This window comes from Peromyscus maniculatus, chromosome 10 (genome assembly GCF_049852395.1).
Source record: "Peromyscus maniculatus bairdii isolate BWxNUB_F1_BW_parent chromosome 10, HU_Pman_BW_mat_3.1, whole genome shotgun sequence".
NCBI classification, from domain to species: domain Eukaryota; kingdom Metazoa; phylum Chordata; class Mammalia; order Rodentia; family Cricetidae; genus Peromyscus; species Peromyscus maniculatus.
In genome coordinates this window covers 23,722,896-23,748,452 of record NC_134861.1, presented here as the reverse complement: position 1 = coordinate 23,748,452, position 25,557 = coordinate 23,722,896, and the positions used below count along the sequence as shown (strand labels likewise).

General features: G+C 43.0%; 2 protein-coding genes across 15 annotated transcripts in view; one reads left to right on the top strand and one right to left on the bottom strand.

Moving 5' to 3' along the window:
- Window positions 1-1,016, bottom strand: part of Wdpcp (WD repeat containing planar cell polarity effector) — a 297,030-nt gene extending 296,014 nt beyond the window's left edge. For 7 of the 14 annotated variants that reach the window (XR_006076324.2, XR_013042835.1, XM_015993688.3 and 4 more), the window contains exon 1: window positions 677-815. The gene's annotated coding sequence lies outside the window, so the exon portion shown is untranslated. Of the gene's footprint in view, window positions 1-676 lie in introns of all 14 variants that reach the window. The other 7 variants (XR_013042833.1, XM_042285569.2, XM_076546058.1 and 4 more) reach the window with 5 other exon arrangements.
- On the top strand, window positions 685-22,399 carry Mdh1 (malate dehydrogenase 1). Its single transcript, XM_076546065.1, has 10 exons — window positions 685-824; window positions 1,135-1,326; window positions 6,626-6,724; window positions 7,422-7,518; window positions 10,198-10,373; window positions 13,449-13,571; window positions 19,481-19,657; window positions 20,097-20,210; window positions 21,005-21,094; window positions 22,067-22,399. The coding sequence occupies exons 2-10, from the start codon at window positions 1,324-1,326 to the stop codon at window positions 22,190-22,192; spliced, it is 1,005 nt and encodes a 334-aa protein (XP_076402180.1). The 5' UTR covers window positions 685-824; window positions 1,135-1,323; the 3' UTR covers window positions 22,193-22,399.
- Window positions 22,400-25,557: the final 3,158 nt, after the last annotated feature.

The window sequence follows — 25,557 nt, the reverse complement described above, 5'->3', positions numbered from 1 at the left end:
AGACTCTAAGGCATTATATTTCTTTCTCCAAATAGTAAGTCTTCCAAAGAAAACAAAAGTCAAGCCTCTCAGCATTCATTTACTAGTGACAGAAAATCCTGAAGTTAGACCAATAGCATATGCATTGATCCGCTCCAAAGCACCACGTCTTTCGGAATATTCACACAAAACAAATTGGAGGATACAGCGGTTCCCTTAGCAACTTTCATTTTAATGAAATGAAAGCCTCTTCCGTTGTTTTAGCCGCTAACATTCTGCCTGTAACAACCAGTGTCTCCCAACCTCCCTTGGAAATACGAGTTTGGCATAACTTTATCAAGATATTTTAAAACGCAACCCGTTTCCAGAAAGAGAACGAGTGGAAAGTGTCAATGTTGGCGGGAGGCAGAGAAAGTTAGATCCGTGTACCACAAGCTCCTTCCTACAAGGAAGGGGCTCACTCCACAAACAAATCTTCCTGACTTGACTCTGGAAAAGTCTCCCTGGCGCAAACTGCAGAGCGCTCCTCTCTCCTGAACACTGTGGCAGCATCCACGCGCTCCCGACACTAACAGGGGACCCGGGAGGTCGCCCACGCGCGCCCGTTAGGTCCGACCCGGGTTCAGGCAACGTGCGGCAGCGGCGCACCCTGCTCTGGATCCAGACTGAAGAGACACCCCCTCGGGGCCGAGCTCACCTGCCTGCAGAGCGGGGACGCAGCTCCTCTGGGTCTCGGTCCCGAGAGCGCTCAGGTGCGCCTGACTTGTCGCCTAGCAACCGTGAAGCTGTCCGCTCTTCCGGACGCGTCGATTCCTCCCGCCCCTGAGAGAGTGGGTTTTTAAAAGGTTTGTTTCCGGGTCGAAGCGGCCTTTACGCAACGTAAGGTCTCAGCCTCCCTCGGTTAGCCTTGGAGGAGGACAGAGTCTCGGTGGCGCGGCGGGTGCTGTCGCTCAGGGGTCGTTTCTCCTCCCTCGAGTTAACGCCTCCCCTCCCGCCAATTGCTGAGCTCCGTCAGTCAGGCGTTTCAACCTCAGCACAAACCCTCCGCTCACGGACGTCCTCCAATCACAGAGGCTCAGCCCCGGGGACTACTTTGCAGTCCGCGAAGCGAGCAGAAAGGAGGGCCTTTCGGGAACTGTAGTTTCTCCCTGTCAGGAATCCACGGAGATGGGCGCCAGAGACCGGCCGCCTGAACTACACTTCCCAGAACGTGCGTGAGCTATCCGGCCGAACCTTTCCTGGCGAGCTCAGCGCTCACTCCCAGAGTCGGTTCCGCTGTAGAGGTGACCTGGCTCCTCGAGACCGCCTTTGCAGGTGCACAAATCGTCCACGCAATTCTCAATAATGGTGAGTACGGGCTCCCGGATCCTGCAGCAGCTCCGGCCTCTCGGGCTTCATCCTGCGCTTTAGAGAAGCAGTAATGCCAGGCGCTGTTCTTCGCGCGGTTTGCAAAACCCGGTTCATCCTCGCAGACTGTCGCAGTAACCCAGTAATTGGAAGGGGGGTTGCATCTATCAGGGAGTCCTTAAAAGGACTCTAGAGAAGTCGTTGTCCTTGGAGAGACGTGTTTCGATCCTGACGCATGGCTGAGGGACAAAATTTTCTCCGAAGGACGTTTGAGGATTTGACGGGGATGAGATTTGGTGGGAGGGAAAGAACTGGATCCTAACGTCTATTTTGTGATGTTGAGGTAGGTAGTGCTCCAGGTTATGATCCCAGTTTTCAGGAGACAATGTTTCTGCCATATCTAATTTCAAAGGGAAAAAAAAAAATGTTACTGAAAACCTATTCTTGATCTTCTTATGTAATGCCAGGACTCGTTAGCGTCGCTAGTCAAACAATTAATGTGGATATTCTTTACTCCTCTGTCACGTATTGCAGCATACCTACTTGCAAATGTAGCGCAACCATCTTGTTGAAAGCTCTAGATCGCTGGATCTTCCTGTCTTGTCCCAGCTGCGAGGGGGGGGGAGTGAAGGAACTCTGACGTAGGAATAATCTGCGTGCTCTTTGAAGGTGACATTTATCACCAGACTGGAAATTGCTACAGTACTTTAGAATTTATATTTCGAAAAGACTTTTTCTCCTTTAATCTCAAGATGGGGAGTATGAGAAAATATTTGGATGAATTAGAAATTTCACAGAACCTGAAAAGACATGTTTCAAAGCAGGGACAAAAACGCCCTCAACCTCTATAAGAGACCCCAAAGGGACAACTGCTAATTCCCAGTAAATGTTATTTTGGCACATAAGTAATTATTTAAATTATGGCCTAAGTGGTTTCTACTGTAATGATTTTAGTCATAAAACGGGGGTGGTTACCCAAGAACTTCAGACTTTAGAATTTTAGATGTAGATGAAAACCTTTTAAAAATCATCTTAACCAAAGCCCCACTTAAAATACTAAAACTTAATTCTTGAGACCCAGAATATGAATTTCTCAAGGTCATGAGATTTGGGTCTCTTCTTCCCATTTTACCTTGACTGTATCATGCATTTAGCAAGTCATTCTGTAATTTCAGTAGCTGGTTACCTGTTAAGATATAAACCCATAACGCCAGCATGTAATATCTGATAGCTTTATTCCTCATCTTTCAGAATATTGGAATTCTGAAGTTTAAAGGGGATTTGGAGATTATTTCATCTAATCTTAAAACAGCCTGGCAAGGTCATTGATTTCCCAAGGTCATGGAGATCCAGGGCCCCTGATGCATTCCCTATACAGTAGGCAGAACCAGCCTCACCCCTAGAGGGCCACATCTGTGCCAGATGGCATGAGCTGGTCCAGGTAGAAGAGTTCTGTCAGGTTGCAGTCTCACATGATTCAGAACCTTCTTGTCTCCTGGGAAGAGTATGTGAGCAAATTACTGATTTAGAAAAGAGCTGTCGGTTCCACTCAGTGTGGTGGTGCATGCCTTAAATTGCAGCTCTTGGGAGGCAGAGACACACGGAGCTCTATGATTTCAAAACCAGCCTGCTCTATGTACCAAGTTCCAGCCAGCCAGGGCTACATGGGGAGAATCTGTCTCAGAAGAAAAGAGCTGTCTTTTTGTAAGCCAATCAAAGGCATTTTTGAAATGAACTCTGTGCCATTGTCCATAAGGGAGTGACCTAAGAGTACCTGGGGACGGGAAGGACACCACTTCTCTTTCTTATTACAGTAAACTACAAAGTCAAAAAGGAATGCTGCTCTGTGGAATAACAAGAGGGGGACTACAGTTAAAGCTTTTCAACTACATAGCACATTTTTAAGACAGCCTGTGTCCTCAGGAAGGGCGTTGACGCCCTGCCAAATGAGAAGCCATTCCTGTTTGGACTTGGGCAGAATACCCAGATGTCTGAGCAAAGAATAGTAACCTGCATTGGCACTGTTGCATTGTGGGAAGTCAGTAGGCCTCTCCTACCCAACTTTCCAACTGCAGTGTCTCAGGAGAACGCTAAGAACCAAACTGGTGTTTCCTTTGCCTACATCCTCATCATGCAGAAACTAAGACAGCCCTTAAGATGGGATGGCCCAGACACAGAGGGAACCTGCTGGAGGAGAATTAACTGTTGATTAGTTGGCCACAGCCTCTTCACTACAGACTGTGATACTGGGAACACATTTTTGAAAAAAGGCTACATTACTCTGTTCTAACCGTCGGCTAGAATTTCTGAAAGGTTAAAATTTATAGATGTGATGGGCACATTCTCCCTCATTTCTTTTTCTTTCTTTCTTTCTTTTTTTCTTTTTTTTTTTCTTTGTTCTCTTTTGGTTTTTTGTTTTGGGGAGAGGGTTGCTTTGTTTTTGTTTGTTTTCAAGACAGGGTTTTTATGTGTAGTCTTGGCTATTCTAGAACTCTCTCTCTCTGTGTAGACTAGGCTGGCCCCCTCCCTGGTACCAGGTTTAAAGGCATGCACCACCACCTTCCAGCTCCCCCTCATTTCTTATCCCAGTTTGCTTTATGCTGTTCAAATCAAATTTGGGGTGAGGTTGGTGGTGATGATCTTTTGGGATGGGGTTGGGGATATGATCTTTTGGGGGGATTGGTGGTGATGATCTTTTGGGATGGGGTTGGTGGTGGTGATCTTTGGGATGGGGTTGGGGATATGATCTTTTGGGGGGATTGGTGGTGATCTTTTGGGATGGGGTTGATGGAGATGATCTTGAGGGGGGTTGATGGTGATGATCTTCAGGGGGTGATGATCTCTGGTTGGTTGTTTTTGAGTCAGGGTCTCATATAACCCATGCTGGCCTCTTGGAACCCCGACCTTCATGTTCACCTCCCAGCCCTAGAACTGCAGGAGTGTGCCACTATGCCTGGAAATCAGTGTAGCTTTGTTTTATCTTTTCTTTACACTCACCCGTAAGCTTTACCTTTACATTATTCATTCAGTAAATAGATGTTGAAACCTGTATGAAGAGTGCAGATTTTATTCAAAGGCAAACCGCTCTCATGGGAACATCACAGTCTAGCTGAGAGACAGACATGGAAATATATAACTACAGAATGTGGGAATCTCAGAGGAAATGTGCATGGTGTTCTCCCACCCACACACTCAAATAAATGTAATAAAAATATTTCAAAATTGTGACATAGTTTTGCTTAGTACAGCTGAAATATGGCCCCTCAGTTTCCAGTCTTCTCAATACACGTCTACATGTATAAAGTATCTTCATTTTTTTAAAGTACGTTGAATTTGCTTCCAACTGTGTACATTTCAGTCTTTAGTTACATGATCCAGCTATTTCTTAAGCAAGTACTTGAGTTCTAGCTGTGCACCTGTTTTTATCTATCAGTTGAGATATAGCAGTGAATTGAATTCAGGAAGATGAAATAGGCAAAGCCCCCAGAAGAGGGAAACAGCTTCTCCCTTCTCATTTCTCAACCTCAAAAGGAAAGATGACAAGATGAAATATATATACAGGTCTAGAATAGTAAAGGCTTCTAATAATGATATATTAGAACATATATTGTAAAGCTGTATGTAGCAGGAAGTAACCATATAGGATAATGAGTGCTATTCATACATATAGTTTATTTTGGACATAGATACATGTTTTATTAAGTACATATTAATTAATATAGATATATATTTTTATTAAAATTGGTTTATGTAGATATTAAGTTTAATATATCTAGAGATATGGAAGCAGGAGAAACCCAGGGATCAAGGAGAATTTTTCTCCATAGCTTTCTGAGGTCTTATCTTTGATTATATTTTTCTACTCCTATCCTGGGCATATTTTGAGGAAGAAATGCAAGTAAAATCTACTATGGTCAAATTTATTTCTTTGTAACAATTAATACTTATTTCCTGAATTTTCCTTTTTGCCATCTGTGGGGACCAAGTCACTGAGTGCTGTTGACTTCAGGCCACCCATCTTCCCATCTCAGATGGATGACTCACCTAGAAGAGACTGTTCTAAAAAAAGAGAGATGAAATGTTTCTATGCCCCGTCAATTTAGCGGGTCATTTCTTCATGCAGGGAGGGACCAGGATGACACAGAGTGCAAGCACAGTGCTCAGCATCGTCAAGGAAGGGACATTTTCTCTTCATTCTAGCCTATAAATTCACTGAGCTTAATTTAAACTTTTTCCATTACTCAGCCCTCATTTTGAATACAGTTGTTATTTTTGTCTGTGTGTCTTCTTTTATTCAGAGTCTCTTAGACTGTAAAGCTGCTTTTTTCCTATTATATAACTATTGTACTTTTTCTATGGTTTCTCTTCCTCCTTTTAAAACATACTTTTCCCTTAGAATCAGATTGTCAGCTATTGCTGATTTAGTACAATATTTAATACTAAAATTTATTGTATTCCAGATGTTAATAATTTTCTACTTGAAAAAAAAATTAAAGGCTTGGACCAGCAAGATGGCTCAGTGGGTAAAAGGAAATGCTGCTAGGTCTTACGGCCTGAGTTCAATCCCCAGGACCCACACAAGGGAAGGAAAAAACCAACCCTCACAGCATGCTGTGTCGTGTATACTCCCACCCCATATATTTTAAACAAATATAACTTGTAAAATAAAGGCTTAACACTGAACATTGTAATGCACACCTTAAGCACTCGGGGGTAGAGGCAGGTGGATCTCTGTGAGTTTTAGGCTAGCCTGATCTACATAGGGAGACCCTGCTTCTAAGTAAATGCAGGATTGTTTTTGCTCTTTGGGTAGTTGAGTCAAAGCAGGATTGTTTCATTAAACCTTTTTGGTTTAAAGGGAAGGTTTTAGTCACTGCTACACCTTTTCCTAGTGTGCAGGACTCTGATGAGGTGGGAGTCGGGATTTGCATGATAAAGATCTGTGAGGCTCCTCTGACCTGCCTGGGTTTATATCACCGCATAATATGGATATGACCTTGTGGGCCTAGTTTTTGGCAAAATGTCCCCCAAAGATGGACACAGTTGCATAAGTAAATTCAGTTTTGTGGGTTTTGCATCTGTTGAGTAAAAGTTAATGCTTCATAAGTGTGCCGACGAAGGACACACTTGGTAAGTTGCATAGTTCATTTGCCCATGCTGTCTTTCCTGAAAACAAGCCTAGGTTCGCTTTCTACTAAGCTAGGGAGAGACTTGAAGGTTTCATACTCCCTTTTAAAGCATGTTTTGCCTTATTGAACTAACACTTTAATAAGCTATGACTGGCTCTTTTTCATTACAGTCTGAACCAATCAGAGTCCTTGTGACTGGAGCAGCTGGTCAGATTGCATATTCACTGTTGTACAGTATTGGAAATGGATCTGTCTTTGGTAAAGACCAGGTAGGCGCATGTCTATAAACCTTGGCATTGTAGTAAAAGAATGTTCTTAATCAGGTTCTGTATCTAGTTGCAAATGGTGAATGAAGAGGCAGTCCCAGTAACTGTAATAAGTCCTTTGCTGTTAGCAGAAGCTATGATGTTTATAGGCTACCCTGCAGGACTGACCATACTTGAAGTCAGAGTTCTTCCACCTGCTGTGTTTACTTAGCTTAGTGCAACCAGCAGGTAACAGTGTGTCGCTGATGAGAGTGACCGGGAGAAGGGGGTCCTATGAGAAAGAAGGGGGTCCTATGAGAAAGAAGGGGGTCCTATGAGAAAGTTGTTGAACCTGCCCTTTCTTTCCAGCGATGCTGTTTTGAACCCAGACAGTCACAGGAGAAGTCTACCCCCACAGGAAACAGGCAACCCCAGTTCTAGCAAGTCTGTTTTCTGTACACTGCAATCCTTTTCTAAAAGTATTGAGTCTTTCTCTTGACCTACAGATAGTTGAATTTTCCCTTCATGTCAGATATTGTAGTTATTGTTAGCTATCTAAAATGAAATCATAGCTACAACCACTAATAGAAGCAAGCTGCAGCAGCTCCCTTCCGTAGTTATGACTGGTTAGTGGAAGCTAAGTGTATCCAGACAGAACTGGGGCGGATTTGAGAGTGAGTGCCGCCCGCCCCACCGACCTGCTGTCCTCGCTCTCTGACAGCCCATCATTCTTGTGCTGCTGGACATCACCCCCATGATGGCTGTTCTGGATGGTGTCCTGATGGAGCTGCAGGACTGTGCTCTTCCCCTGCTGAAAGGTGAGTAGGGAAGTCAGAGGACACAGATTACATGGCACTTTGTCTCTTACCAAACGTGAAGTTTTTCGATTCTTATTAAAGATTGTCAGTTAGAACTTGTTTCACAAAAGTATTTTTTGTTGTTGTTTTTTGAACTACACTACTTTTTAAACATGAATACCAATAATAAATAAGTGCAAAAGCAAGAAACAATCAGTGGCAAGTCAAGGGCTTGTTTTTTCTCACATCTACATATATTTATAACAATAATTTATAATTAGATATAATATGCTCAAGAATTATCCCACCAGGTTGTTTGCATCGTGCTGTTATTTGAAGTCTACTTAGAAGTAATAGTAGCATCGTGTAACAGAAAGTTTTCCATTCCACAGCATGTTCTCCAAGGCTGTGTGCTGCCTAGGCATTCATTCATATATGCTGGTCCCTCAAATATGTCCCCTTTCATCTGCCAAGCACTGGGTTGAGACGGGTAAATTGTCCTTAGTGTTGTGCACTTTGAAGGAAAACATGATGTCTGTCTAGTCAGGCATTTCCTAGACGAGAGACTCTCCTGTCCAGATCCTTTGGTTGTGTGGCTCTGAGCTTTAGTCTGAAGGAATACCCGATTACACTGGGCCTTTTCCCTACCCACAGCCCTTTCATGTCAGCTTCCTCTTGGCATTTTCCATTTCCATTTCCATTTCCATTTCCCTTTTCTGCGGGCTCCTCTGCTGTTATTAATGGACCCAGTGTCCTCAGGCTGCTATGATGTGGCCGGAAAGGGACAGCTTGACAAAGGATATGTGACTGGAAAAGGAAGATGGGTACTTTTTTCTTCTGATGTTCCTCTATTTGGGGACTCGGCAACCTGACTACATGTGCTTACTGGCCTGAGACTTACATATAGAAATGCTGACTCTCGGCCATGGCCTTTGTAATGCGCTCAAAGGAAAGCAGCGCCGCATGCTCCTTGATCAAAAACACAAGGATCAAAAACACAGTCCAGTTGAACTCTGGACTGACCTCCCTATCTTATCAATTCTTATGCCTTAGTTCTTCATGTGTGAAATGTGAAGATAACGTTTGGTAGAATACAATCCTTAGCATTATCCCTGGTACATTATGCCCTAATAAACATTATAACATTATTTTTCAATTTGTACTTGGTATCTTTTTTTTTTTTTTGGTTTTTTTCGAGACAGGGTTTCTCTGTGTAGCTTTGTGCCTTTCCTGGAACTCACTCTGTAGCCCAGGCTGTCCTTGAACTCACACATCTGCCTGGCTCTGCCTCCCGAGTGCTGAGATCGAAGGCATGTGCCACCAGCTATACCTGGTATCTTAAACCTCAAAGTAATTAAAATCTAAAGACTAGGTGAATTGGTTTCTCTTTGTACTATCTATGGTGATAAATGAAAAAAAAATATTATTTCCAAAGACTCTGTATCATACATAATTATGTAAAAGATAAAAGCTATAGAGCTATTTTAATTGGGTAATTATTGATGTAAGAAATACAGAATGATTATTGACTTTCTCCTGTGTTGTTGATTATTTTTTCTACTCTTTTGATCTTTGGTCTTTTGGGGGGCCCTCCACCCAACTCCCAAATAAATCACCCATGGAGGGAGGCTTATTAATACTTACAAATGCCCAGCCTTAGCTTGGCTTGTTTCTTGCCAGCTTTTCTTAAATTATCCCATTTATCTTTTGCCTCTGGGCTTTTTCTTTCTTTCTTTCTTTTTTTCTTTCTTTCTTTCTTTCTTTCTTTCTTTCTTTCTTTCTTTCTTTCTTTCTTTCTCTCTCTCTCTCTCTCTCTTTCTTTCTTTCTTAACTTCTATATATCTTACTTTCACTCTTACTCCATGGCTGGATGTATAGCTGGGTGGCTGGCCCCTTCTTTTCTCTCTCCTTGAACTTTTTTTTTTTTAATGTGTATTGGTGTTTTGCCTGAATCTATGTCTGTGTGAGGGTGTTGAGTCCTTGGAACTGGTGTTACAGACAATTGTGAGCTGCCATGTGGGTACTGGGATTTGAACCCAGGACCTCTGGAAGAGCAGTCAGTACTCGTAACCACTGAGCTCTTGAACTTCTTTTCCTCCCAAGTTTCCCCTCCTATTTATTCTCTCTGCCTGGCAGCCCTGCCTATCCTTCTCCTGCCTTGCTATTGGCCATTTAGCTCTTTATTAGACCAATTAGGTGTTTTAGACAGACACAGTAACACAGCTTCACAGAGTTAAACAAATGCAACATAAAAGAATGCAACACAGCCGGGCGTTGGTGGCGCACGCCTTTAATCCCAGCACTCGGGAGGCAGAGCCAGGCGGATCTCTGTGAGTTCGAGGCCAGCCTGGGCTACCAAGTGAGCTCCAGGAAAGGCGCAAAGCTACACAGAGAAACCCTGTCTCGAAAAACCAAAAAAAAAAAAAAAAAAAAAAAAAAATGCAACACATCTTTGCATCATTAAAGCAAATGTTCCACAGCATAAACAAATGTAACATACCTTGAAATAATATTCCACAACACTCCTGTGTTCTTAGGGGTGTTAAATGAATGTATTATCATTTTTTTAGGCCTCTGAAAAGTATATCACTGTGAACTATAAAAATAAACATTTACCACAGTTTAAAAGAAAAAGTGGATTCAGTGTGAAAAGGGAAACTTGGCCTTAAGTAGCTCTGTGTGCTTTTGCCTTGTCCACAGATATCATTGCAACAGACAAAGAAGAGGTTGCCTTCAAAGACCTGGATGTGGCTGTCCTTGTGGGCTCCATGCCAAGAAGAGAAGGCATGGAGAGGAAAGACCTCCTGAAAGCCAATGTGAAGATCTTCAAAGCCCAGGGCAGTGCCTTGGAGAAGTATGCCAAGAAATCTGTTAAGGTGACTGGCAGCATATTTGACAGTCTCGTTCTTATCTGCATTTTCAAACTTCTGCTTTTGATATTTAAGTGTCAGGAGAATTGCTTGTGGGTTTTGTTTTTTTTTTTTTTCTTTTTCTTTTTCTTTTTCTTTTTTTTGGTTTTTCGAGACAGGGTTTCTCTGTGTAGCTTTGCGCCTTTCCTGGAACTCACTCTGTAGCCCGGCTGTTTCCAGTTCTTACAAAGGTTACTAGGTTCAGACATGGCAGCCTTCTTGTGACTTTGCTGAGGGAACTTGTTGAGAACTTCCGATTCATCTGTGTGTTTTGGAAGATGGCTGCTAAATGCCTTTGTTCTCAGTCACAGGAGATGCAACTTGTGAGTGTTCATATTCTCCAGACAGAATTGTTACAGTCTGTCTCTTAAACTGAGTTGGCATGACTCCCTCTTTTCTGGAGCTATTTATTCTAAATTTGTCTTAATATTTCAAAACCACTCTTTTGAGTTTTTGTTTTGTTTTTCAAGGTGGTTTCTCTATTTAACAGCCCTTGCTATCCTGGAACTAGCTTTGTAGACCAGACTGGCATTGAACTCACAGAGATCCACCTGCCTCTGCCTCCTGAGTGCTGGGATTAAAGGCGTGAGCCACCACCTACCAGCTCCAAAACCACTCTTTACAAGTGACCTATTTGTAATACTTAATAGTTGTTTACATTTTTGCTTTCTGGAGATTTCATTTTAAATAGTTATCTTTGCTCTCTAATCATTAACAAAAAATAAGAACTATAAGGAACACACAGGTCTCTTGGTAAAAGATTACAGAGGTATTCAGACTGGTAAAGCCTGGGCTGCTTGGGATTTGTGGTTCTGTTTACATGGTAATTCTACCCCTGCAAAAAAGTCTTCGTTGGGGAAATACTCACACACTGGGACACCCAGAGGCAGCTGGTGCTCACAGGGGCCAAAAAGATGCATGTGTGTATTTGACTCATTAGATGTAGAGGAGCTGTGAAGACAGTCTGTATTTTATCAAATAGCCCAGGTAATTCTTAGGATTAGACCAGTTTAAGAAACACTTATTCACAAAAAAAAAAAAAAAAATTTGATTTCCTAAAAAAACTTTCAAAAAAAATTTTATGAATGACTCAAACTCTGAGATGAAGCTTTAGATTTCTTGCTTTTTGTGGTAAATAGATGAATGATCTGTCTCAATAGTAAAACATAAAGATATGTCCCTTGGGTTGTAAATATTGCCAGCTGGAAACTGACTTGTATGTCATAGAAATGATTTAAAAAAAAAAAAAAAAAGGTACCTGTTAGATGCTGCGGGCCGCAGGAATATCATAAGAACTCAGCTGGTTATGGCAAAGTCACTACCTGGAGGAATCAGGGAATTCCTCCAGAGGAAGCCAAATCCCAAGGAGTTTTTGGTGTTACTTGGCTTGTTATATATCAGCTGTATTCTGTTATGAAAATCATGTGTGCCTTCATAGTTTTCCCAATTGATTTTTCCCTAAGAAGGGCTAACAATGTGGACTGATCACTCTCTAGACATACACATTCCAGGCATTTGGAGAACAGCCTCAGGAAAGGCTTTCTCTGGAATCAGATATCTCCCCTAGCCACTTTCAAGGACTAAAGGAGACATCACCCAGGTTTTCACCCAATTTCTGAGGATTAACAGTGATAACAACCCACAGGCGAGTCTCCTGACTTAAGGTAAATTCCACAAGGGGACACCGCCTAGGTCAGGTAGACATTAAGTAATAGCTTTACACAATTTAGCTCAGACCCCTCCTTTCTTACAGCCTTACTAACTTTATAGACCTCTAACTACGTACCTAACCACTTCTAGGAATATTTAGATAACCTTCTGTGCTAACAGCTATGCTCAGCCAGAACTCCCAGTTCAAGCCTCCCTGTAATTATCATTATTGGTAGCATCCGGCCAGGTCCATCACCGGATGGAGGAAAGTACCTTATCAGAGATACCTCTGTACTCTCTAAGAACAGACTTAAGCATCCAGGATACCTGTTTGAGAAGGCCTGGTGGATGTGCTAATTAAGCTTAACTTCCTCCTTTCCCAAATCTTACCTCCAGTTCCAGATCTCCCTTTAACTATCACCAGGGGCATCTAGCTGTACACAGGTTGCCTAGAGACTGAGCACACTTTCCCCCACCCTGCAGAAAAACAGCAGACAGCTTGGACAGATAGGAGCCACAGGAAAAAAGAAGACAGTTTTATTTTCTCCCATTGACCTAGCAACTTATAGATTTTTAACATCCTTTACCAAACACATTTAAGATTATAGTTGTGCACGTAAGATCCCTCTTCTTAGATATTACCCATATTTAGCCTTTAGTTAATTCATTAGTCACTTCCCCTTTGGGTCACAAATGGTAATTAACAACTAGTGCCCCTCTTTGTAATTCTTATCAACCCTCCATTTGATCCTGATAGTGGACAATCACTGCCTGAGGAAGTTCAGGCTGAATGTCCTGGGTGGAGGGGAGGATTGTGATTTTGGAGAGATATATAGCTGTAAAGCAGAGGACAGTGAGGAGAGAAGAGAATGGAAGAACTAGATGGGTAAGAACTTGAGAGGAACAAACTGAGATGGGAGAGAAGTAGATTGAAGGGCTACAGCAGAGTACTAGAGGAACGAGATGGAAGATGAGGAAGAGCCAGATGAGAGAGAAGGAGACGGGAGAGGAGATGATATGGGAAGGAACAAGATGGATGAGAACCTAGAAGGGGCAGAACTAGACAAAGGAATTAAGATAGAACCTAGAGGGGACAGTAGATAAATATAGAGAGAAATCAGGCAAGAAAGGAGCTAGACATGAGAACAGAACTGAAGCTGTGTATAAAGGATGTTATGTCAGAGGAATTAAAGCAAGTGGACTATAGAACTCGGTGTGCTGAGATTATATTTCCTGATAATAGTCCTCGCCGTTAGTAGTTCTCTCTCCTGAGCCCCTGGGATGTATAATATAAGGCTGGTCCCTCTAATATTATACAAGAGTTAGACATGTTTAGTCCAGTTCTAAGACAGGTGTGTGGTCTGTGTGTCTTTGTGCCTCCTACCCACCTAGGTCATTGTGGTGGGGAACCCAGCCAACACAAACTGCCTGACGGCCTCCAAGGCAGCCCCGTCCATCCCCAAGGAGAACTTCAGTTGCCTGACTCGCTTGGACCACAACCGAGCAAAATCTCAGGTAAGAAGATTTTGGCTTTTAAAACTCAAAGATTTAGTCTGTGGGGCGTTTACCCACCACCCCCACAGCTTCCCAGAGTTTTCTTGAGTGCGAGCAGCAGGAAATATTAGATAGAAGGATTTATAGCGGAGAATCTTGTGGAGATAAACAGATAGAAAATAAAGGATAGCCTCGAGAGGGCCTGGAACCTATTCCAACGGGCCCCGACTGTCTCTGGTCCAGGGTTTTTATAGAGACGCCAAGGGGTGGAGCAAAAGACCTCCTCCCCCAGCACAGCCAAGTGCAGACCATCTCAGACACCTGCACTCAGGCCCATGGTCCTGATCATCCTCTATTCGGACCTGCTGGGTAAAGCCACGAGGAACCCCAGAACGGGCTCCCACAATTTAGGCTGTAAAACTTTTTTCTTTTTTAAAATAATTAAATTATTTTAAAATAATTAAATTTTGGTTTGTGTGTTTGTTGTTTTTGTTGAGCAGGAAACTATTCCTTTGTTTAAATTAAAAGTTAAGGAGTCTTTGGATCTATTTTCTAAAGGCCAGAGGCTGGCTTGCCTCCTTAGTTTTATCTTCAAGTAACCAATTGTGAACCTGTGTGTGTGTGTGTGTGTGTGTGTGTGTATACCAATTATAATTCAACACAGTGGCTAATGTTGCCTTGTTATAGTAGTTAAAAATTAGTTACAAAGCAGTCCTCACCAGTGAGAACCAGTTGGTGCCTAGCCCAACTGTAATCAGAGAAGCTTCACCCAGCAACTGAGGGAAACAGATGCAGAGACCCACAGCCAAACACTAGGCAGAGCTCGGAGAATCCTCGGGAAGAGAGGGAGGAAGGATTGTAGAAGCCAGTGGAGTAAAGGGCACCACAAGAAAACCCACAGTACTAACCAACCTGGGCTCATAGGGGCTCACAGAGACTGAACGGACAACCAGGGAGCCTGCATGGGACTGACCTAGGCATTCTGCACATATGTGACAGTTGTGTAACTTGATCTTGTTAGGAGACTCCTAACAGTAAAAGCAGGTGTTCTCTTACACTGTTGCCTGCTTTGGGGACCCTTTCCTCCTACCAGATGCCTTAACAAAAGAGGAGGTGCCTAGTCTCACTGCAACTTGATAGACCATGGCTGGCCGATATCCATGTGAGGAGGGGGAGGAACCGGTAGGAGAGGAGGGAGGGGAAACTGGTTGGAATGAAAAAACAAAGTAAATAAATAAAAACAAAAAAGTTACAAATGAAATAACACACAGCACATAGTTTAATCATGTCATGTGTGAAGCTTATAGAACCAAAGACTTGAGTGGTGTTTATACTCATTGCTCTCTGTAGCTGAGCAATCAAAATTAGATTTTAATGCTCAGTTTTAATCTTTTAAAATATTTTACATAATTATTACTACTATCAAAGTATTCCTTCCATGAGACTTAGATAAAGATGTGAAGGGCATCGGTGACTAGGAGGTCAGTAGCTCTTCAGAACACTGGGAGCTAAGGCGCTCACCCAGGCCAGCTTCTGCAGCCTTCTCTGTTCTGGAGTTCTCAGACACAGCACTCTTTCCTTCTCTCTGGCACTGTGTGTCCATCCTTCAGCCACAGAGCATGGCTTCTGTGTAGGTCTATGGGAGCTGTGCTATTTATTTATTATGTTAGCTTGAAAAAAACTTTTTTTTAAACAGGAAATTATGTGAGTTTAAAGTTAGAAAATAAAAACCACTGTCTTACACTGAGAGTTGACTCCTTCAGCTCTGGAATATCCAATAAAAGATAAAATAGGGGTTGGGGATTTAGCTCAGTGGTAGAGCGCTTGCCCAGCGCAAGGCCCTGGGTTCAGTCCTCAGCTCTGGGGGGAAAAAAGATAAAATAATTTGCATGTGTTAACTTGACTACAAGATTGATGCTTTAGGTAGCTTTTCATTCTCATGGTGACTGTACAAGGCATTTATTGCACTTGTTTTATAGATAAGAAACATGAGACCCAAAGAGATCAGGGAGCCTGCCCAAAGTCACAGAGCTAGGTAATGATGGAGCTTCTAGATTTACCTGGATATAAACTAACCCCTGTATGTGTTCTAAGCAGCAGTACTAAGTGAACGAAATACATCTTACTAGCCCTTACCATTGCTGTTACATAATAAAAACACAGTAAAAATTGCTGCTGTTATTGTTTTTATTATTAAGAGATATATAGCCTAAAGTTGAAAGACTCCTCTCATAAATATCTTCTTCAACATCCCAGTTACCATAGGCAGTTTATTCAGTGAGATGCTTTGGGCTGTAGGCAGTGTGGTGGCCGGAAGGGATGGGACCCGACTGGAGGACAGGTGTAAGCGAAGTTTGCTGCGTCTCAGATGTGGGCTGACCTCAGTTCCACAGTCCGAAGAGGTGAGGTGACACCAAAGCCTCCTCATGAGCCGCCTCAGCAGGAGCAGAGGTTGGACAGTTCTGCTTCCGCAAGGGTCACAGAGTGGCACTTTGTCCCAGTGCATGGAACAGTTTCCCTCGATGGGGCAAAAGTCATGAATGAACCAAGAGTGACGTTCTCGTGGCACATCACATTTGACACACACACTGACTCACAAGCCCTTGGCTAGGCGGTCTCATTCTGTCAGTCTGGCACAGTGAGAGCCATCAGAAGCTTCTGAAGAAGCATTTTCTTCCTCTTACAGACGTTGTTATTCCAAATGAAAAGTAATTAAACCCAAATAAAATTTTCTTTCATGAATCATGACAAGTCCTCTATTATTTATTCAAAACCTCAAAAGCTTTAGTTACCTACCGACTGATCTGTCACCTGAGCTCTCCTGTGCATGTAAACCCCAAAGCTGGATGTGTACACATAATATGTACATATGCACAAGATGATTTGACAGTGCACTGCTGTTGGGGGAAGAAAATTACAAGGATTGGAGAATTAGTCAAAAACTTAGCAGGTCTACATGACAGACTTGAAAGTTTGCCTAAGGAAGCAAGAAATGTTATCCTTTGTATGTATTAATTTCACTGGTTCTGACATGACTGCCTTTCACTGGGCACAGAACATCTGTCCTTTGTTGCCCAAAGGACTATTAGCTCAAGAGATCAGAGGAGTGAGAGACCAAAGGCACATAAACAAAGGAAATAAAGGACCTAAGGGCCTGTAGTGGGAGAAGCCTGCAGGCTGCTGGGCTTCACTGTTCTGCAGTAGTTAAAGCTGATAGTCAGGTCAGGAGCTCTTAAGTTCTTAGTGCACTTGGGACTTTTACCCAAAGTTCAGATATTAGTATAAGTATTCATAAATGTATTAAAAATTATGTTATGGTAAATCCAGCTACTCTGAACCTGCTAGAAGAAAAAGTAGGAAATAGTCTTGAACGCCTTGGCATAGGAGATCACTTCCTAAATATAACACCAGTAGCGCAGACACTGAGACAAACAATCAATCAATGGGACCTCTTGAAACTGAGAAGCTTTTGTAGAGCAAAGGATACGGTCAACAAGGCAAAGCGACAGCCTACAGAATGGGAAAAGATCTTCACCAACCCCACATCTGACAGAGGACTGATATCCAGAATATATAAGGAACTCAAGAAATTAGACATCAAAAGGACCAACAGTCCAATTGAGAAATGGGCTTTAGAACTAAACAGAGAATTCTCAACAGAGGAATCCCAAATGGCTGAAAGACATTTAAGGAATTGCTCAACTTCCCTAATCATCAGGGAAATGCAAATCAAGACAACTCTGAGATACCACCTTACGCCTGTCAGAGTGGCTAAGATCAAAAACACTGAAGACACTTTATGCTGGAGAGGATGTGGAACTAGGGGAACTCTCCTCCACTGCTGGTGGGAATGCAAGCTTGTACAACCACTTTGGAAATCAATATGGCGCTTTCTTAGAAAATTGGGAATCAATCTCCCCCAAGATCCAGCTATACCACTCCTGGGCATATACCCAAGAAATGCTCAATCATACCACAAGAGCACTTGCTCAGCTATGTTCATATCAGCATTGTTTGTAATAGCCAAAACCTGGAAACAACCTAGATGCCCTTCAACTGAAGAATGGATAAATAAATTGTGGCACATATACACAATGGAATACTACTCAGCAGAGAAAAACAACGACATCACACGGTTTGCAGGCAAATGGATGGATCTAGAAAAAATCATCCTGAGTGAGGTAACCCAGACTCAGAAAGACAAATATGGTATGTACTCACTCATAGGAAGATGCTAGATGTGGAACAAGGATGACTAGACTGCTACTCACATCACCAGTGAGGCTACCTGGAAAACGGGACCCCAAAAAAAGACACGGAGAAATGGACAAGATCTACATGAATAGCCTGGTCATGAGTGGGAACAATGAAGGGCGACAGTCGAGGGAAAGAGTGGGAGATCCTAGCTGGATCAAGAAAAGAGAGGGAGAACAAGGAATAGGAGACCATGGTAAATGAAGACCACATGAGAAGGTGAGAAGGGGAGGAAGCAGAGAGCTAGGGAGGCCCACGGAGATCCACAAAGATACCCCCTCAAAAGACTGCTGGCAATGGTCGCGAGACGGCAGGAACTGACCTACTCTGGTGATGGAATGGCCAGACACCCAAATAGTGATGCCATAAACCCCATCCAAGGACTGAGGAATCTGAAGGCAGACATCCACGGCTGGGCCCCTGGTGGAGCACTGGGAGTCTAATTAGTGAGTATGAAGAGGATTTATATGAGCGAGAATTGTTGAAGCCAAGGTTGGATAAAGCACCGGGATAAATAACCAAATGAATGGAAGCACAGGATCTATGAACCAAAGGCTGAGGGGCCCCCAACTGGATCAGGCCACCTGAACGGGTGAGACAGTCAGTTGGCTTGATCTGTTTGGGAGGCAGCTGTGCATTGGTGCCAGGTCCTGGGCTCGTTGCATGAGTTGGCTGTTTGAATCCTGGGACTTATGCAGGGACACTTGGCTCGGTCTGGGAGGGGGGAATGGACCTGCCTGGACTGAGTCTACCAGGTCAACCCCGGTCCTCGGGGGAGACCTTGATCTGGAGGAGGTGGGAATGGGGGGTGGGCTGGGGGGAGGGGTGGGCGAGAGGGGGAGAACAGGGGATTCTGTGGCTATTATGTTGAACTGAATGGTGTTATAAAATAATAATAATAATAATAATAATAATAATAATAATAATAATAATAAAAAAACCAAAAAAAAAAAAATTATGTTATGGAACTATGTGAGCAAATTTTGTTTTGCTTAGGTACAGGCTAGTGCAAATGTGCTAAACTGTGTTCATTATGTTCTGTGTCTTAAATGCATCTCAGCTTAGACTATGCATTCGGCTTCTGATCAGTTTATCAGAATGTGACCATTCTGTCATAAGTCACATCTGGAGCCTCCTTTATTTTAGTCCTCAAATGTATAAAATAGGGACAGTCACAGTTTGGTAACATGAGTCCCTTCTTACACTAGTATCTTTAATTAAGATTAATTGAAAATTACTTTATATATTATATGTAACAAAAATATTTCACCAAAATAGAATATATATACCAAAAGTATCTGAACAGTCAATCGGTAAGTTGGCCTTCCATGTAGGCATTAATAAAACAAAGCTCATATTTATGTATTAAGGATCTGATGGCCTGCTGAGCAAAGAAACTTACTATAGTGATAATCTAATCATGAATTACAGGATGCCCTCTGCTCTTTATTCTTATTCACTGCAATGCTTCAAGTTCATAGTTGTTGACACCATTGAGTGCTTTAGGACATTGCTGAGCAGTACAATTGGCCTTTTTTCAAATCTGTGTTTTTAGCTTGTATTTGCGTAACGTTTCTGAAGCTTTTTTCCTTTACTTAAGAGCCTCTGTTAAACAAGTCAGAATCTGCAATAAAAATCAATTGTCCAACTGATGTGTTTGTTTTAAATTGAACTAGATTGCTCTTAAACTCGGGGTAACTGCTGATGATGTAAAGAACGTCATCATCTGGGGAAATCACTCATCAACTCAGTATCCGGATGTCAATCATGCTAAGGTGAAGCTGCAGGGGAAGGAAGTCGGTGTGTATGAAGCCCTGAAAGACGACAGCTGGCTCAAGGGGGAGTTCATCACGGTAAGAGCCTGCCCCGCCTCTGAGCAGTCAGTCAGACAGACAGACAGATGGATGGACCCCACTCCCGAGCCGAGTGTCTGGCCAGCGGCTCTGCAAGACTGTCAGTGTTCTTTTGGGTCATACAAAAAGACAGTTCTCATCATCTGATCTGACTTGTGTAACAGTCGAGATTATTGTCCAAGTCAGAAGAACTGAGCCTTCTAGTTTTGTTTATGCCAAGATCTGTTCTCTGTGTTAGTTTGTCACATGTTCTGTAGGAATTTCTACTTCTTTAAAATCCAAAAAGTCTGGTGCTTATAACTGAATTAGGACAGTAAGATTAACGCTGGAGGAAACCCAGTTAGCTATGGTGGCAGTGACCTTTCCCTGCAGGGTAAGTGGAGCTGGTGAGAACTTGGCTGCTGTGCTCAGGTAACACTGTCTCTGTGCTCACACCCAGACTGTGCAACAGCGTGGTGCTGCTGTCATCAAGGCTCGGAAACTGTCCAGTGCAATGTCTGCCGCCAAAGCCATCTCTGACCACATCAGAGACATCTGGTTTGGAACCCCAGAGGTGAGGTTCTCGTTTGTACAAGCCGTTCTTCGTCCCTTGGTGCTAGAGTGTAAAAAGAGCAATTGTGCCAGTTCAGTTCATTTCCTCGAGCCTGGGAGCCCAGGAATGTTCCTTAACCTTTCTAAGCTGTCTTGTTACATGACATTTATCACAAAGGATGTTAGGAGTTAAAGGCAGTTATATATGGTAAGCCATTCTTTTTTTTTTTTTTTTTTTTTTTTTGTTCTTCGAGACAGGGTTTCTCTGTGTAGCTTTGTGCCTTTCCTGGAACTCACTCTGTAGTCCAGGCTGGCCTGCCTCCCGAGTGCTGGGATCAAAGGCGTGCACCACCACCGCCTGGCTGCCATTCTTAAAACCAGGATTGGGCCATAGGATTCTCAACTATAAAATAAGGGTGGTGTTTGGGGCTGGAGAGAGATGGCTCAGCAGTTAAGAATGCTTGCTTCTCTTGCAGAAGACCCAAGTTCATTCCTAGCACCCATGTCAGGCAGCTCACCACCACCTTGAACTCCAGCTCCAAGGACCTGCGCATACATATGCATGCACACACACGTACATAAAAATACAAATTTTTGTTCAATCTTAAAATAAAATAAGAGGGGTGGCGCTGTGACCCACTTTCCACATGATCTGGAAGAGTGGATAAGGGGATGTGTGTGAACCAGCACTGCTGTGCTCCTCACACAGTAGTCATGCATGCAGTCAAGGAAGTCACCTGCTGTCGTCATTGTAGTTTTCTTAATTGGTTGTGTAAACCAATCCCTGTGAGCCATAATAGTGTGCATCTTCTTCAGGGAGAGTTCGTGTCAATGGGCGTTATCTCTGATGGCAACTCCTATGGTGTTCCTGATGACCTCCTCTACTCGTTCCCTGTCGTGATCAAGGTGGGATGACATCAAAGAGGAATGCGCGCGCGCGCATGCGCACACACACACACACACACACACACACACACACACACACACACCTATTATATATATATATCCCTAAAGTAGATATTCCTTCTAATGCCAAGTCATTAATTAAATACTGAAACTAGTCTGGAAAGCAAGATTCAACTCTTGCTGCTAGATACTTTGTTATTACAGTAATTCTGTATTGTACCCATAAATAGAATCTTATTTTCTCATAAACCTATAGAGTACTGAACATTATTCTTTATTATAATCATGGTATAGTTCATTGTAACTTTCAAAATTCAGTGAGTTTTAAACTCAAGTGTTGTGATATTCATGGCTTTGGGATTGAACTGAGGGAATGAAGAAATCACAGACATGTTCAGAAAGCTGGGATTGGGTGGGTCACGGACTCGGATGAAGTTACACCAGCAGTAACCTAGGAACTCAGAGCCTCTATCATATACAGCTGAGCAGGAGGCAGACTGCTAAAGTAGGAGGTCTCTGTAGGGGAGCAGTCATGCAGGAGGAGGAAGCTTGTTTGATGTGGCTGATACTTTCTGCATACACTGTCAATATCAATGCTAGGACCAGAGGAAGGCCTTGCCATTCCAATGAGTTGGAGGCATTGGGGTCCTTGACATGGTGGTGTTCATGTCAGGAATACTCATTCATACGGGGTACATTTGCTCCCCCACACTAGAGTGCTTGTAATTCATTGATAATTATGACTTGGGCTTAGACCATGTGTTCTGGAAGAGCTCTTGCCTAGTATGTGGGAGATGCTGGCTGGATTTTATCCCCAGTGTGATTTTAAAAAGTGGACTCTGGTTTTTGACTGGCTCTTCAGAGTCAGACTTTCAAACAGGTGTGCTCTGAGATACCATTTCTAGCTAAGCTGTCTCCTGCTGAAAGGTTACTTTGACTTGAACCGAATCTCTTGCAATTGTTCTCTGACAGAATAAGTCCTGGAAGTTTGTTGAAGGCCTCCCTATTAATGATTTCTCCCGTGAGAAGATGGACCTTACTGCAAAGGAACTGGCCGAAGAAAAAGAAACTGCTTTTGAATTTCTCGCCTCTGCATGACTAGACAATCTTGTTGATGTCAGTAAATACCCCAAAGCTGAGGAATCAAAATGTCGTCTTTGAGCCTAGTACCAAACAGTAATAATGCTCTACTCAAATTGTGAACAGCAACATTTTAAGTAGTATGTTTAAATAGCTTCATTGTTCAGATCTGTGAAAGTCTATCATGCTGTTACTGTTGATCTAAATAAAAGTGTATTCAAGTGATAGTGTCTCAGCCTGTATTCCTAGCTAATATTTAGTATCTTCAGAAACCAGTTTGCTCCAACAGATTTTAATTTTACTTTTTTTTTTTTTTTTTTTCGAGACAGGGTTTCTCTGTGTAGCTTTGCGCCTTTCCTGGAACTCACTCTGTAGTCCAGGCTGGCCTTGAACTCACAGAGATCCGCCTGGCTCTGCCTCCCAAATGCTGGGATTAAAGGCATCCACCACCGCCACCGCCGCCGCCACCACCACCCAGCGTAATTTTACTTTTTTAAATTCAGTAAAAGAAAGATGAAAAGTGTTATAAAGTAAACCATTACACAGATGGAAAGCCCAACTAGATCTTTCTAGTTTAGAAAGATCTCATTACTTAGATGAGTCATTTATATTGTTAAATCTTTGCAGGTTCATGTTTTGCTGATAATTTGATTTTAAAATTAGCTATAAGAAGACTGCAGGTAATATTCTATCTTCCTTAATTTCTTCTATAGCAGAATAAGGAATCATTAATATTTCATGGCCAATAAATACCACAGTGTTAATGTTTATGATTTAAAATTGGAAATAATACTAGAAAAAGTGGTTTTGAGGCAGTCTGTTTTCCATGAGAACATATGCATTGTCTTTTCATCTTTGTGCTCCATACCAGTAAAGGTGTGGGAAGTATGCTATGTCAGAAACAGATGAACACTATCGGTCTTTCCTCAGTGTCAAATTTATTGAATAACAATAAATTGACAAGGCATGACAGTTTCATTGATAGCAATTAGCCCAAATACCCCAGCTATCCTGCATCCACCCCCCTCAACTCCCACCTCCAGCCAAGGAGAATATGGGTTTTTTATTCTAATCTTAATAATAGCTAGGTTAGGTCACAGCTTACTCCTTTAAGACAGTGTTCACTCTGGGAAATCAAGATTGAAGCCTGAGGAAATCAGACTACCTCACCCCAACTCGCAACTCTGTGGTGGAGTTAAGACAGCGCTCTGCTGTGGCTGACAGACAGCTCTTAACTTAGGCTCTTCCGTGTTCTTTGTCACGTGTGCTATCCCACACTGAGTCACACAGCATAAAACTCCCTGCCCCTGAGAATTTACAAACAGCAGACTTGTTCAGGGGGTTTCTCTGCAGCCTCCTCTCTTGCCGTTCCCGTCATGACGCTGTCGGACTCCTGAAGCTTCCCCCCAGGTTTACAGGGAAGCCCTTCTTCCCCTGTTAGGCTGTTTTTGACATACTGTTTTTGATTGCTCTCCCAGCTGAAGGTCAGATCATGGTCTTAAAGCCCTGTCTCCTGACACACCTCACTTCCAAAGGGTGACCATGTGTCCACTCCCTTCAGAAACAAACCACCGCTGTGTCCTTGATGTAGCATTCTCGGGTCACATGTTACACACCACCCAGCGAATATCTCTATGTATTGTATGGAGAGACTGCAGAACAGCTTTAAACGAAGGCAAGGCATCTCGGAGAGTTTCAGAGAGGTCTGAGAAGCCAAAGTGAAGAAGACAGTGAACAAAATGGAGCCCGAGAAAAGCTACCGCGGCAGTGAGTCGCACCACAGGAGGCCACGGGTATGAAAGCAAAGCTCAGAGTCCAGCTGCAGAGGCTAAAGAGCAGGAGTAGGTCCAGATGAAGGAACGGGCCAACAGATGGACAGCAGGTCCACATAAGCAATGAAGTGAGCTGTTTCCACAGCAGGGAAGCAGAAGCCTCCAGGACAGACAGTTCTCTTTCTAGCTTTGCTAAACACGGGATGGACAGGGGACAGGCTAGTGACAGCCATCACCGCTGCAGAGCTACAGGCGTTCACCTCTTTGTGTGGTTCAGGCGAGTGTTACTCCATTTCCTCGGTCTTCTTGGGCATGGATTCCCTGAGACAGTATTAATACCCCCATGTGCCTCGACAGCCTCCATTCACCCCTATAAATGGCTGGTCCCCTTTCCTCTCCCAGGAATGTCATTCATCAGTCTGCTGTGTACACAGTTCTGGATGGATGGTGCCACTCATGTGTCCACCCAATTGCAGAGTTATCCTGCATCCTCAAAATGGTGTCAAAAGCACTTGGAAATGGAGTCTGCCAGGGCAATGCCCAGCTTGGAAAATCTCCACTCTAAATAATATGGAGTGACTTAGAATAGAGCATAGCCTGATCCCAACAAGATCAGAGAGGCTGGAGAAATGGCTCATCAGTTACGAGTACTTGTTGCTCTTGCAGAGGACCTGGGTTCGACTCCAGCACCCACGTAGTTCACAGCCATCTCTAAGCCCAGTTCCAGGGGATCTGATGATGTATGTGATACACATACGTGCAGGCAGGCAAAACGTCCATAAAGTAAAATAACCCAAAAAAGATTATTTGTAACCAGTTTCCATATGGCAGGGATCCATTATCTATAAATTAGGAACTTGGGTCCTGAAGCAAGGGGACTAGCTGCTCATCCTCCCAAACCTCTCCATTTGGGGGCAGGAAACAGAGAATGTAATTCCCCACCATCTCAACTCTGCAGCCAGCAAAGGGTCTCCAGCAACCATGGAGAGTCCCCAGAAGGAAACACAAATATTATCTGTTCAGAGTGAAAGAAAGCCCAAACAGTGACTACCCACTCACTAAATCATACTGACTGCTAATGAGGTCGAGATGAACTGTAATTTTATGCTCAGATCAAATTAGTACTGTTGGAGTTATTTATATAAGAACCAGCTCTCATCTCAAAGGGAATGAGATCATTTATTCTAGAGCCAAATAGAAGTAACCATGGCAAAGGGACACAGATTTAGGTTACCCCAAATTCCATGTTCCAGTACGGCAACAATTTCATAGTTTTTATAGAAACAGAACAAAGAAAAGTCATAAATCCAGACACTTTAAATATATTGGAAACACCAAGTAGGCAGGCTTCAGGGAAATGAGGAAACCTTTGCTATGTGCCTCGGATGTTATCTAATAATGTTCTAGCTTCATGTTGGTGGGAGCTATTGGTCACCTATATCCCAACAAGTTTCATTTGACAGTAGGTCAGATGCAGGTGGGCATGTAATGGCTAAGGAGGATATCAATAGCCTAAGTTAAATTGTAATGAGGCTCTGAGAAGGGTAAAAGGGCAGGAGAAAGACACACACCCTGGCCCTGAGACCAGAGCCAATTCACTGTCCCTGTAAC

Coding starts and splice junctions, on each gene's coding strand:
- Mdh1 (XM_076546065.1), top strand. Junction 7,519..10,197: donor TGCTCTTCCCCTGCTGAAAG/GTGAGTAGGGAA, acceptor CCTTGTCCACAG/ATATCATTGCAACAGACAAA. Junction 21,095..22,066: donor CGTTCCCTGTCGTGATCAAG/GTGGGATGACAT, acceptor GTTCTCTGACAG/AATAAGTCCTGGAAGTTTGT.